Here is a 13,003-nt window from a genome sequence, read left to right as displayed (position 1 = left end):
CTATATCAATCCAGAATTTTAAATATTTGCCAGTAAAACTAGTAACCTTCAAAAGCTTCTTTTTTTCTTCTTTTTTTTTGTCCTTGCTATAAGTTAATTTCATATTAATATATTTACATCTTTTTAATCAGTATTTGATACCGGCAGATTTTCTTCTTCATGAATGCTGCGCTGGCTAGTGGTAATATGCGTTTTGATTGCTTACTTTGTCCAATTTTCATAATTTTACTAGCTAAACGTTAATATTATCTGCGAGATTGATTTGTAAAACCAAGGCAATGTACGTATATCAAGTTGTAACTGATACGTACATAATATTTTTCATTCATGATTGAGTTAAGAATTAAAGAAAAAATAAGTCGGTACCTATAAAAACGTTTATGTCATTAGCGATAAGAAAAAAAAAGAAAAAAACATAAATAAACAATTATCCATTGAATAAAGCAACGTTTAAACTAATCGCTTATCTATTATTCTATTTATAGCGTTATATAGGAAGTCAGACCATTTTACTTTGCATCCATTTAATTACGCTTTTTTTTCTTAATTAGTTGACAATTCCACGTGTCATATAGCCTGGTCATTTTGCCTTTATAAATTTAGTTGTTACATTCTTGAAGCAGTAACCTACAATTATTTTCCTTTACAAAAACTTTATACGTTTTATTAACAGTTGTGAATTATTCATACTATTGTAATATAATATGAATAATTAAAAAGGTACGCAGATATAATTAACTATTAAAATACGAGATTAATTTTTTCCCTAATATGTACGTTATGATTTGTTCAATTAGTGAACAAAACGCACCTCCCACGGCCTAATGAGATTAGGGTGATATGTGTGACGCGTAAATGAAGAATATTCTTGTATAGACTCTGGCCGATCTTTCCTGAGACGTGTGGTTATTTGAACTACAATCACTAAAGTAGACCGCCGATATCTACTGTCTAGTAATCAAATCCTAGTAAAAGCAACTAACGTTTACTAGGATTTGAACTTCAGAACCTTCGACTTCGAAAATCAGCTTTAAACAACTAGTTTGCGAGGTAACTACAGGTTGGTCTAGTGGTTGATTATAAGCACAGAAATCGTAAAACGTGGTGATAGAATAGTCATTAAAAATATGTTTTTATACTTTAAAAATTATAATCGAGATATTTCCGTAAAATATTTAACAAGTATGACAGCGACTAGAATGTGTGACTAACGAAACTAGTTTTTTTTTTATCGTATTAAAAGAATTCAAAATTTCAAGATAAAAAGCTATTCCAACAAAAACGAAATAAATTTTTAAAACTAATGTACATACCGAGTTCTACACAAATACCATCGATAATGAAACACTATCGATAACAGTTGTAGAACTTTAGCCGCGTTCCGGGAAAATTTACTTAATTCGTTTATTTTTTTAATATTATTTTTAAATTAATTCGTTTATTTAATTGAATGATTGTAACTAAATTGTGCGTTCGCATACCTTATTTAATTTGCGCGGGTGTAGCGGTATTAGCGGTGACGGTCGGCACTAACTAAATTTATGTAATTTCACGACTTAGATAAAACAGATTTCACTTGTACGGTAGGCATACGGGTGTACCGGGAGACTTAACGCATCAAGTACCGAATCAGCCGAGTTCGAAATCCAGCCAGACGGAGTTACTTATTATACTTTAAATATTATTCATTTATTTAATTCTACCGCTCACATGTGACGTCATAACATAACAGTACTTTAGCGCATTTTTTTGGGGTGGGGTGCGATTTCGCAAAAACATTTTTTTGCAAAATTGCTATTTTTTAATTGTTAACAAATGTGTTGTAGAAAAATATGATCTTAATTAGGCGAAATCTTGAGATACCGAAAGTGACCTTGCTCTACAGCTTCACCCCCTTGACCTTTTAAGTTGAAAATTTAATGATATCAATGTCTCATTTATAGAAGTAATCTGACCAAATTTGGTCAGATTAGTAGTAGTTCTGGAGATATGAGGTTATTTAGAGGCCAATATCGAACACGCGCGCGTACGTACGTACGAACATTAACTTCCAGAAAATTTCTATCCGGTTTTTGGGTTCCTTAGGTGTCAAAACGTCAAGATAAGGTGAAAACCGCATATGCTCAAAGTGGATCAATTACAATACTTTCCCTTCTATAGCTATACAGTTCTTCTATAGCTCTATCTAGATGAAAAGTAAAAACTAATATTTTTTCTACGCTTAATAACTTTTTTAAAAGTTGTAAATAAGGATAGAAACTTTTGGAGTTTTTCTAGTAAAATTCTTTATCGTCTTTTAAAATCGAAGTTTTTGTTTCGTTTCTTTTAATATAAATGCATTTTTATATAAAAGCTAAGTCCTTTATTGAACCATGGCTATTTTTAAGATTCTACCAGGCCAATTTTAACGATTTGTGGTCGTTCGAAACTTTTTCCGAATATAAATTTTAGAAATCCTTAATGCGCCGTTTTTCTTGAAAAAAATCTACCTAATTCTTTAACCGTTAAAAATATCAAAGTTTTACCTTTTTATTTAATCGATCCTCAACCCAGAAAATTAGAGGCTTTTTGTGTCTCCGAAATCTGTAAAGTTGGTCCCAAATTTTTTAAAAAGTGTCTTGAATCGGTAATAGCCGATATTTTCTGCTCCTACTTATAAAATTAAATGCCTTTTAATAAATTAAATCGCATATCCTCCCTCCCACATCAATCCATTCTCGCCATATCAGCTTAGATTCATATTCCAGCCCGAGCCAGTTCTAGTTCATTAAGTTAAATTGAACAATAGTTTTTTCTTGATGAATTAATTATCATAAAAACTAACCATGAAGCTTATACGTGATAACATGAAAAGGAAAATTTATAGGGTGTGAAAAAATGCCAACTCTAACCGGGGGATTAGAACCCGGGACGTCGGGATGAAAGGCTGAGACGCTACCACTCCGCCACTGATATCTGTTCGTTTACTACCACTACAGAAATATTATTAGAAAATCAGTTATTTTCAAAATTTTATAATTCTCTTTTTCTTTAACCGAATTATTCTCCAAACACAAAAAATTTTTATGAACTAGAGCAAGACAAATTATTTCACGTTTCATGCACTACCTATTGTATCTAAAGAAATATTTCAGTGTATGATTGATTTGTCAGTAACTGTACAATACACGTGGTGCAAATTAACAAAAACGAATTAAAATTAAATCTAAAAAAAAAAACCAGAAACAAAATTATAAAACAAAAAATGTGTAGAAACACCCAAAAGGGAATCTACATCTCGATTATCATTCTGCAAATAATTCTGCGTTTTGTATTTTAATGAAAGAAATTGCCAACAAATTTTTTCTGAAGTTTATTAAATTCTTTCCAACAACGAATTTCGTTATTATATATTATATTGTAACGGGACAGTGTAACGGGTTTCTTCCAAAAAGAAGAAATAAAGAAGGCGAATTTAGAAGGAACCAAATGGAATTCTTTTTAGAAAAGCGTAGAAGGCGCAGACAATAAAAATTATTACGCTTGAACAATCAAAACGAGGATCGGATACTGATTTTTCAGGCCAGGAAGTATAAATACTGCCGGGGACCAACGGACAGGGTTAGTTATTTTTCAAGTTTGAGTTTGGTATAGAGTGCGATAAAAGCGATAACAGTAAGTGTTTGGTAACAATTAGTGAAGAGTACGTCACGAATAATCCAATTTGGACAGTAGTTGAAAACAAGAAGGTTTTCGGTGAGTTATTTGTGAACAGGAATGAAAATGACAGTATGCTATTCATTAATAAGGTTCAGGATAGTCCTTTCACAAACAGTAAGAGTGAATAATACTTGCAGAAAGTAGGTTGTAGATTGTTTTATTGCTAACTTATTGTGAATTCACTATTAGTTTTTATTATTCATTATAAAGTTTTTAGTAAATTGGACTGTATTTTGGTATTTATAATTTAATTGTTATTAAATCAGTTTTGTTTTTAATTTGAATTACTATTTTATATATTATGTATTTATTTTTACTATTTATTTATACTATGTAAAGAGAAAAAGGATTTTTGTTTGTTCGGGATAAACAAAAAAACTACTGGATCAATCGCAACCAAATTTTTAGCCATGAATTGAATTAATGAACTGTGAACTGTGAGTCTTTTTTACTGTGTGAGCTAGGTTTGAACTAAATAATTCGAATCAATTGAATTAATAATATTAAAAAAAAAAAAAATTAAATATACGTTAAATAAAATAACATTAAACTTAAAAAATTCTGTTTAATAATAATGGGCTTCCCATCGGGACTGCGTGTGAGGCTAGAGTGGTGAGGTATGCGAGCACCTCGTGGGAGGCTAGATTGATCATCACCATCAACTGGTTAGAAACGGGGAAGTACATTGGAGTGCTCTTATAATATCTCGGCAAACAATTGTCCGATTATCAAAATTCAAATGGGGTTTTTGTTAGTTGAAGGCTAACTTTTGCATGCATCCGGTACACTCTCGATTTAACAGTACTCGGTTATTCGGAAATTTATCTAAAAATGGAAAGTTATTTATTAAAACGTGTGCATAATAAATAATCCGATACAGTCCTGCATTTCTCATTTGGGCCGCTAGGTGGCGAGCCACAAATTCTTATGCTTCTTTCTTACAGCTAATTATCGTGAATGATTCATGATCAACCCCAAGCAAAAACTAATGAAGATAAATTTGTATACATGTTCTTCTTACGGTGTAAATTGCACAATAAGAAATGTTCTTTTGAAATTTTAAGTTTAAAGGGATAAAATGGAGTACCAATTACTATTTTTTTTTTTTTTTAATTTCTCGGTAACAAATGAAAATATCAGATTGATTTAATTGTGTGTGTAATTTTCATGTGAATATCTAAAAAAAATTCTAGTTTTGAAATTCGGTGTTTCAAGGGTAAAAATGGATTTTTGATGTTTTTTTTTAATTTTTTAGTAACAAATAAAGAAATCAACCTGATTTTTGGTGAGTGTAATCTTCATGTGAATAAACCAATTTCTAGATTTTTGAAATTTGACCTTGAAAGGAGGTGAAGAAAGATAAAAACTTTGAACAATGATTGTAAACTTTCCCAATCCCGACTATAGTAAACGAGATATTCAGTAGATGTAGGCTTGCAAATACTCTTCAGTTAAATATTTAAAAACTATTTTTGAGTTTTTTTAATCCGATTTTTTTAAGGGGTATGAAAGTATACGGCACGTCGGCTCAACCAACACAGCCACTGCCACCATTATTGTATGTGTGACTGGCTATACCTGCCTCCGGTTACTCAACTAAAAAACATAAAATAAAATGATTGACCGCTACAGAAACGCAAGTAATCCTATAGCGCGGACGAAACTGCGACAGGAAACTAGTTTTATGTATTTGAGAATAAAATATTGTATTTATAAGAATATTTTTTTATCTTTGTTAGTCTCTCAATATCGTTGTCGAACGGCAAACATGCGATAATTTATAAACATGCGTTAATTTTAATTGTAAACGTTTTTGATATCGCAAAAAATAATCAGAAATTTTTGTTAAAAACTTTTAATTAAATTAAAAGAATATTCCTTGTATTTTTATTAAAATGCAAATAAAAACAATTAATTCAGTTTGCTGCGTTATCCATTTACAATGATTTCAAGGGAATAAACTTTCATTAACTGAGTAGTTTACGTCAGTTTTAAACATAAGTGCAATAAACTTCATTACTACAATTCCATCCTTCTTTTAAAACAAAGATATAAACATCGGACATTGTACTACAGTGACGTAAAGTCATACCTAACTCATTCGTTTAGCAAATTTTTTTCTATTAATTTTTTTTTTTTTGTTTAACCTCCGGGACCAGCGTTAGGTATTGCTTCAGAGGATGAGTTGAACGATTTGTAGCGTGTATGAAAATGCCATGCCTGACTGTGATTCGAACCCGGGACCTCCGAATGAAAGGCCGAGACGCTACCATTCGCCCCACGGAGACCGGTTAATGTTAATTCTATTAATGCTAGACGATGTTTTTAGTATGAAATTAGCTACGTTTTTAAATAAAATCTTTCTACAACTACGGAGTTTTAATTTTTTTTGTTACTTCATAGAATGGTGTTTTTCCTGTTTAGCCACCGACAGGTATTACTTCAGAGGATGAATGAGAATGATATAGATGAATGTAAGTGTTGTCCTTGAACAGTTTCAGGTCGACCAATTCTGAGATGTATGGTTAATTGAAACCCTACCACCAAAGAACACCGGTATCCACGACCTAGTATTCAAATCCGTATAAAAGTAACTGCCCTTATTAGGGCTGAACATTGGAACTCTGGACTTCGAAATCAGCTGATTTGCAAAGACGCGTTACCACTAGACTAACCCGGTGGGTTACGTCATTCACTAGTTAACCTAAACTATCTTTACACTAGAGACATTATAATATTATAATTATAGATTAAGTATTATTATACGATCGATTTACTTACCTAAACGAGCTGTTCTTTCCGATCTAGTTGTAATATCCGATATATAACTAACAATACCGATTATCAAGCAAGCTTTTCCTCCAGTTATACCGTAAAAAATACATTCAAAAACGGCTGTTACTTCTGGTGGCCATTCCCAAAAATATATATTTAAAATGATAGCCGCATCAGTTATTAGTTGACCGATTATCGGTAATAACATTAAAGGTACTCTACGACGTCCATGGGAATCGCTCCACGCTCCAGCAAATATAACAAATAATACTGGTACCAGGTTTTGTAATATCGGTTTCCACGTGTTAATTTTAGTTACGATACTTTGTGCTGCCGCTTCATCCCAACATTCTATATCTACACCTGTCGGTTGCATGTTCGGATGACATGCTTTTTGTAATAATAAATTTAGACCCGCTGTTTGTGACATAGCAACTGTTAAAAAATATACCAATATCATCGGTTCTACTGTTACACATTGTAACGCTGCTTGCCATTTTGCGAACATTACACTTGTTTATATATTTATATATATATTTTTTATTTTAATGTTTATATTTATTTTATTTGATAACGTGACATTAATGTGTTATTATGTAGATATAGAAGAAGTAGACTAGACAATTAATTAAAGATAAGTGTTATCTTAATACTTTTGATATGAACTCAGATATGTCGTCATCACTCTCTTCATGTTTATTTATTTTTATTAGTACATCTTCTATTTAGTATTCATTTCGACTGAACTCTACCTGTAAAAATAAAAAATAAAAATAAAACTAACATCAAAATGAATATTAAAAATAATAATCTATTGTTAAGCATTACAACACTATATAATATTATCATTGTTTTTTTTTTTTTTTACTTGGTTCAACGTCCGTAATACAACTAAAGAAATGGTTATTGAAAAATAAATTTGAAAACAAGATATGTTAAAAAATTGTTTAAATAATATTAACCAAGATGGTAATTTCGATTATTAAACAATCATGTACAGGAACCAAACAGCAACAATAACAATTGAAGAACATAAGAAAGAAGCCCTAATAAGAAAGGGAGTCCGACAAGGATGTTCCCTATCGCCGTTACTTTTTAATCTTTACATGGAACTAGCAGTTAATGATGTTAAAGAACAATTTAGATTCGGAGTAACAGTACAAGGTGAAAAGATAAAGATGCTACGATTTGCTGATGATATAGTAATTCTAGCCGAGAGTAAAAAGGATTTAGAAGAAACAATGAACGGCATAGATGAAGTCCTACGCAAGAACTATCGCATGAAAATAAACAAGAACAAAACAAAAGTAATGAAATGTAGTAGAAATAACAAAGATGGACTACTGAATGTGAAAATAGGAGGAGAAAAAATTATGGAGGTAGAAGAATTTTGTTATTTGGGAAGTAAAATTACTAAAGATGGACGAAGCAGGAGCGATATAAAATGCCGAATAGCACAAGCTAAACGAGCCTTCAGTAAGAAATATAATTTGTTTACATCAAAAATTAATTTAAATGTCAGGAAAAGATTTTTGAAAGTGTATGTTTGGAGTGTCGCTTTATATGGAAGTGAAACTTGGACGATCGGAGTATCTGAGAAGAAAAGATTAGAAGCTTTTGAAATGTGGTGCTATAGGAGAATGTTAAAAATCAGATGGGTGGATAAAGTGACAAATGAAGAGGTATTGCGGCAAATAAATGATGAAAGAAGCATTTGGAAAAATATAGTTAAAAGAAGAGACAGACTTATAGGCCACATACTAAGGCATCCTGGAATAGTCGCTTTAATATTGGAAGGACAGGTAGAAGGGAAAAATTGTGTAGGCAGGCCACGTTTGGAGTATGTAAAACAAATTGTTGGGGATGTAGGATGTAGAGGGTATACTGAAATGAAACGACTAGCACTAGATAGGGAATCTTGGAGAGCTGCATCAAACCAGTCAAATGACTGAAGACAAAAAAAAAAAAACAATCATCATCAGTAGAAAAGAATAAAATAACAAATAAATGAAAAAAGTAGAGATGATAGTAAATGAGAATATTAATTGATAAACAAGAATGAATACGAAACGATATAAAACGAGTTATTTTTACAATTTTTGTTATGTTTTTACAGATTTTTCGAAGAAAGGTACGGTATTACTTTCGGCCGCATGGTGCTAGTGGTGTGGTAAAAATGAATTTTCTTTACTTTTAAAGGTATGAGAAGTACGAAAATACCATTTACTTAAAGTGGAATTTTCTTGTATATATATATATATATTTATTTATTTATTTATAGGCCTATATATAATATTTTGTGGCTCAGAATTTGTAAACCTACTACTACATCAATTTCATTGAAATTTATACATGCTGTAGAAATGTGTTTAAAATTGTGCATATGAAAATTTTATGAAGACTGGTCGAGTCATTCTTGATTAAAGGTCGAAAATATTTGAGCGCGGCAAGTTAGAAACGTAGTTTGTTATGATGCTGCAAGTTGGAACGTTACAACTTAGATTAGATCATGCGCTGCGAGTACATTAAGGACGAGGAGGATCCAATTTCTGGATCCTACTAGATGTCCGCATGCGTTTAATAGTGCGCCTTGGAGGACGATCCTCGGAGAAATGGAGAGAAGAAATATCAGTACCTATCTGAGAGCGGCTATCACCGACTTCCTACATGATCGCCATCTGTTAATCACAACGGACAATTGGAGCATCCGCTTTCGGATGCACGGAAGTGAACCACAAGGGTCAGTGTTGGGACCCCTGTTGTGGAATCTTGCTTTTGACTGGGTTCTACGGCTAGGGTTCCGAGGAAGTGTATCGATGGTAGCGTATGCAGACGACCTGGCGCTCCGGGTGGGCAAGCGCACTGAGAGGGAGGTCGTGGAGCTAGCGACCTCGGCGGTGAACCAGGTCGATGGATGGTCAGATCGCGGGGAATGGAGTTGGCGGTCCGAAATACGTAGATGCTGGCTGTTGTGGGTCGGCGCTGAACTCGCGAAATTGAAATCATGGTAAGCGGATTCAGGATAACGGAGTCACCGCAAGTGAAGTACCTGAGGCTGTTATTGGATAGGTCTGGCCGGTGCGGCAAACATAGACCTGAGGTCGCTGCATAGGCAAACAAAGCTATATCAACCTTAGGCAAACTGATGGGTACCAAGAAGGGAGTGAGAATGGCGAAACGAAGGCTGTTAATGGCGGCGGCGACCTCCGTGATATTCTACCCAGTACCGGTGTGGAGTGAGGCCCGAGATGTCAAAAGGAATGAAGGAAGGCTGGCTTCGCTTCAGAGAAGGGCCGTGATCAAAATTATCGTGGCATACAGAACAGTGTCAGGGAAGGCTGCGGGAGTTCTGGCTGGTGTCCCACCAGTTTGACTGAGGGCTCTACAGTTGAAGCGAGTCTTTGAGGGAATGTCGCAGCCTGATTCCGCGGCCCTCCTACTTCAGGAGTGGCAGGAGAGGTAGGATACCGCGAATACGGGAGCTTGGATCCGTTGGATGATTCCAAAGCTGAAGGAGTGGCTGAGGAGGAAGCACGGAGACGTATGACAGCTTCTCTCTGGTCACGGAGGATTCGGATCCTATCCCTACAGGTTTCGGAGAAGGGAATTCCCTAATTATATCTATTGTAAACTAATGGATACTACGGAGCACAAATTCTATGAGTGCCCCAGATGGGCACTCATCTAGGCCCGCTAATCTAAAGCAAGAGCGGGGTTAGGCCGGATCACGGCGAAGGACACAGTAGCCTACATGCTACGAGGTGCCGAGCAATGAAGACGGTTGCGGGAATGGTTGCTGTGATCCTCCGGAAGAAATATTCAAGAGTACAGGGCGTGGGGTGCAGACTGACTGTTGTGTGTGGTCTTGTGGTGATGGGAGATCTATTGCTTTCATGGGGGGACTACTAAAATAATGAAGCCTGGAACGAAGCGAAACAACGTCTAGGGCTGGGGAGGTAGCCCAAATGCCTAGGGTGTTCTGGTTCACCCACATGCAAGAGCGGGAGGTCGGTGCTACCCGATGATGGTAAGGGAGACTCTCAAGGTGTGAGAGAACGGGTTGCGTGGGGTAAACACCAGATGTGCGAAACGCACACCTGGTGCTTCCTAGGTTAGAGTTGAGAAGGGCAGTTCTCCAGCTGAGGGATGGGCTGGCTATCCAGAAGAGGAAGTCGGCGTGCCCTAATGACGCTAGGAGACGCTTGTCGTGGTGGGATGCCTCTACAGGGGGCTAAACAGGGAGGCCAGGCTGCTGCCACGACACCCTAAGGTGACCGAGTGATTCTTAATTGCCGGACTGGATGCCTTAGGATTAAAAAAAAAAAAACAATAAAGAAAAAAGTTTTATATACGTTATCTTTTGTTAGCAGTATTACTTGGTGTATTCATGTAGCGTTACGTGCTGTGAAAGTCATGATGATTGGGTATGTGTTTTTTATCTAAGGGTTATATTAAGTGTGTAGTGGTATATTTTTCATAGGTGTGTATGCAGCGAGTCGTAGTGGTGATTTGAAACTGTTACTTACACTAAATCACAGTGATGAGTTGAAACTTGATACTTGTGTGTAGGGTTCAAAGGTTTTTTTTTTTAATTTTCGATTAGAACAAGTTGGCACTTTTCCAAAAGAAAATAAAATAAAATAACGAAAATTATCGGTCTTCTTGCGCAGAACTGCGCAAGAATTTTTTTTAGTTTTAAAAAGAAAAGGTTTCTGTTTTTTTGCCTATTACAGTAAAAATTAAAAAAAAATATTTTAATCGGTCAAAATTATCAGTATTCGGTTTTACGTTTTCTCAGCGTTTTGAAGTCTCATAAAACAAAGATTGTGAAACAAAACAAAAATAAAGCGCAGTTTTCTGTGTGTATATTTTCCTATTACTTGTTTTACCCGAGAAAATTATAATCTTGAATTTTGACACAGGATAGATACGAAAAACGTTTAGGATAATGAATCAATTCCCTTTTAATATACCAGCTTTTAATTTAGCGGGAAAATGTTTCGCAACCACAACGTTAGCTTTTTAACCTTAGTTTTGATATACTGTTTTAATGTACTTCCGTATTTAAACACTGAAATTGAGAAAGTTTGTTCGAATACTGTCAAACAAGAAGAAAGTAGGAAACCCTCCTAAACACTGAAATTGTATCAATTGTTTATACAATCACTTTCTATATGATTAAAACAGCATCATTTCTGATTTTTTAAGATTATTTTAAGTAAAATAACATTTAAGTTGATTCGTTAACTAAACATTTACTTCAGTTAATTATAACGAAAGTAAAATAATGGAGGTATATTGACGTTTGTAAGGTTCATCGTAGAAAGTTTATAAATAAAATAATTATTTTAATGTTTTTCATAAATGTTATTTTGATATTAAAATTCTTCACTAGATATAAATCAAAGTTTAATAACTTACAAATGTCTATTTGTAACTTGTTAAGACCAACTCGAATCAATTATATGGATTTGATTATGATTTCAGTAATCTAATAATAAAATTATTTATAATTGCACCAAAATATATTTTAAATAAAACGTATCGTGTTAGTAATAATATTTTAACTTTTAATTATACAAATGATTATTAAGATTTATCGAAAAGATTACCCGTTTGACAGATGTTTACTCTACCCAACAATTCTTAAGATATCTATTAAAAAGATAGCGCAGAAATTTGCTTAAAAAAATAATAAAATTAAAAAAATTTCAAAAAACAGAACTACTCTAAAACCTAAGAGAATATTATTTCAGTATTAACTTCACATCAGTGTCAAATAAAAAAACCAACTTTTAGTGTGAAATCTTTTTTTTTAAATTTAACTAAATAGGATTTCAGAATTTTTTCTTAATTGTAGCAATAGAGGAGGCTGACAAATACAAAGTGTTTCATTTTAATCGCCCCGGGCGATGTTCTTGTAAACTACGCACGATTCAAAAAAATTACCTAAAGAAAGGTTACTCAGATTGGAGAGGGATATATCATTATGACCTTGTATTTGACCTTGAACATGACCTTAATCTTATTTCAAGGATAGTACGATTTTTTCAAATGGAATGACTTATTATTGACCCCACCAATGAAAAAAGCAGAAAATTTTACATTGGAATATGTAGTCACACATATGACCTTGGACCTTTTTTGAAGGCCATACGACTAACCAACAGAGATAGTGTTATACGATAGTTTAAAGTAATTTTTATGTTCTTTCCCATAATTTGCGAGGTAAATGGGCCTGCAATATAACTATTCCAGGAATATACAAAAACTTTCTAACTCGTATAATATCTATCATCTGTGCAACACTATCTCTGATGGTTAGTCGTATGACCTTAAAAAAATATTCAAGGTCACACGTGCGACTACATATTCCACTGTAAAATTTTCTGTTATTCTCATTGGTGGGGGTCAAGAATAGGTCGTTCCATTTGAAAAAATCGTGTTAACCTTGAAATAAGGTCAAGATTAATTTCAGGATCTGATCTAAGGTATCATGAAGTATTCCTCTCCAATCTGAGTAGCTTTT

The 13,003-nt window shown here is 33.8% G+C and overlaps 1 protein-coding gene across 1 annotated transcript in view; it reads right to left on the bottom strand.

Annotated features, from left to right (window-relative positions):
- LOC142329707 (putative peptidoglycan muropeptide transporter SLC46) overlaps positions 1–13,003 on the bottom strand; it is a 159,587-nt gene that overhangs the window by 91,529 nt on the left and 55,055 nt on the right. Inside the window, exon 2 of the mRNA XM_075374420.1 lies at positions 6,481–7,226. Coding sequence (XP_075230535.1) covers positions 6,481–6,982 — 502 coding nt within the window. The 5' untranslated portion in view covers positions 6,983–7,226. The remainder of the gene's footprint in view (positions 1–6,480; positions 7,227–13,003) is intronic.

The sequence above is a fragment of the Lycorma delicatula genome, chromosome 9 (genome assembly GCF_047948215.1).
Source record: "Lycorma delicatula isolate Av1 chromosome 9, ASM4794821v1, whole genome shotgun sequence".
Classification (NCBI taxonomy): Eukaryota; Metazoa; Arthropoda; class Insecta; order Hemiptera; family Fulgoridae; genus Lycorma; species Lycorma delicatula.
This window is presented reverse-complemented; position numbering and strand designations above follow the sequence as displayed.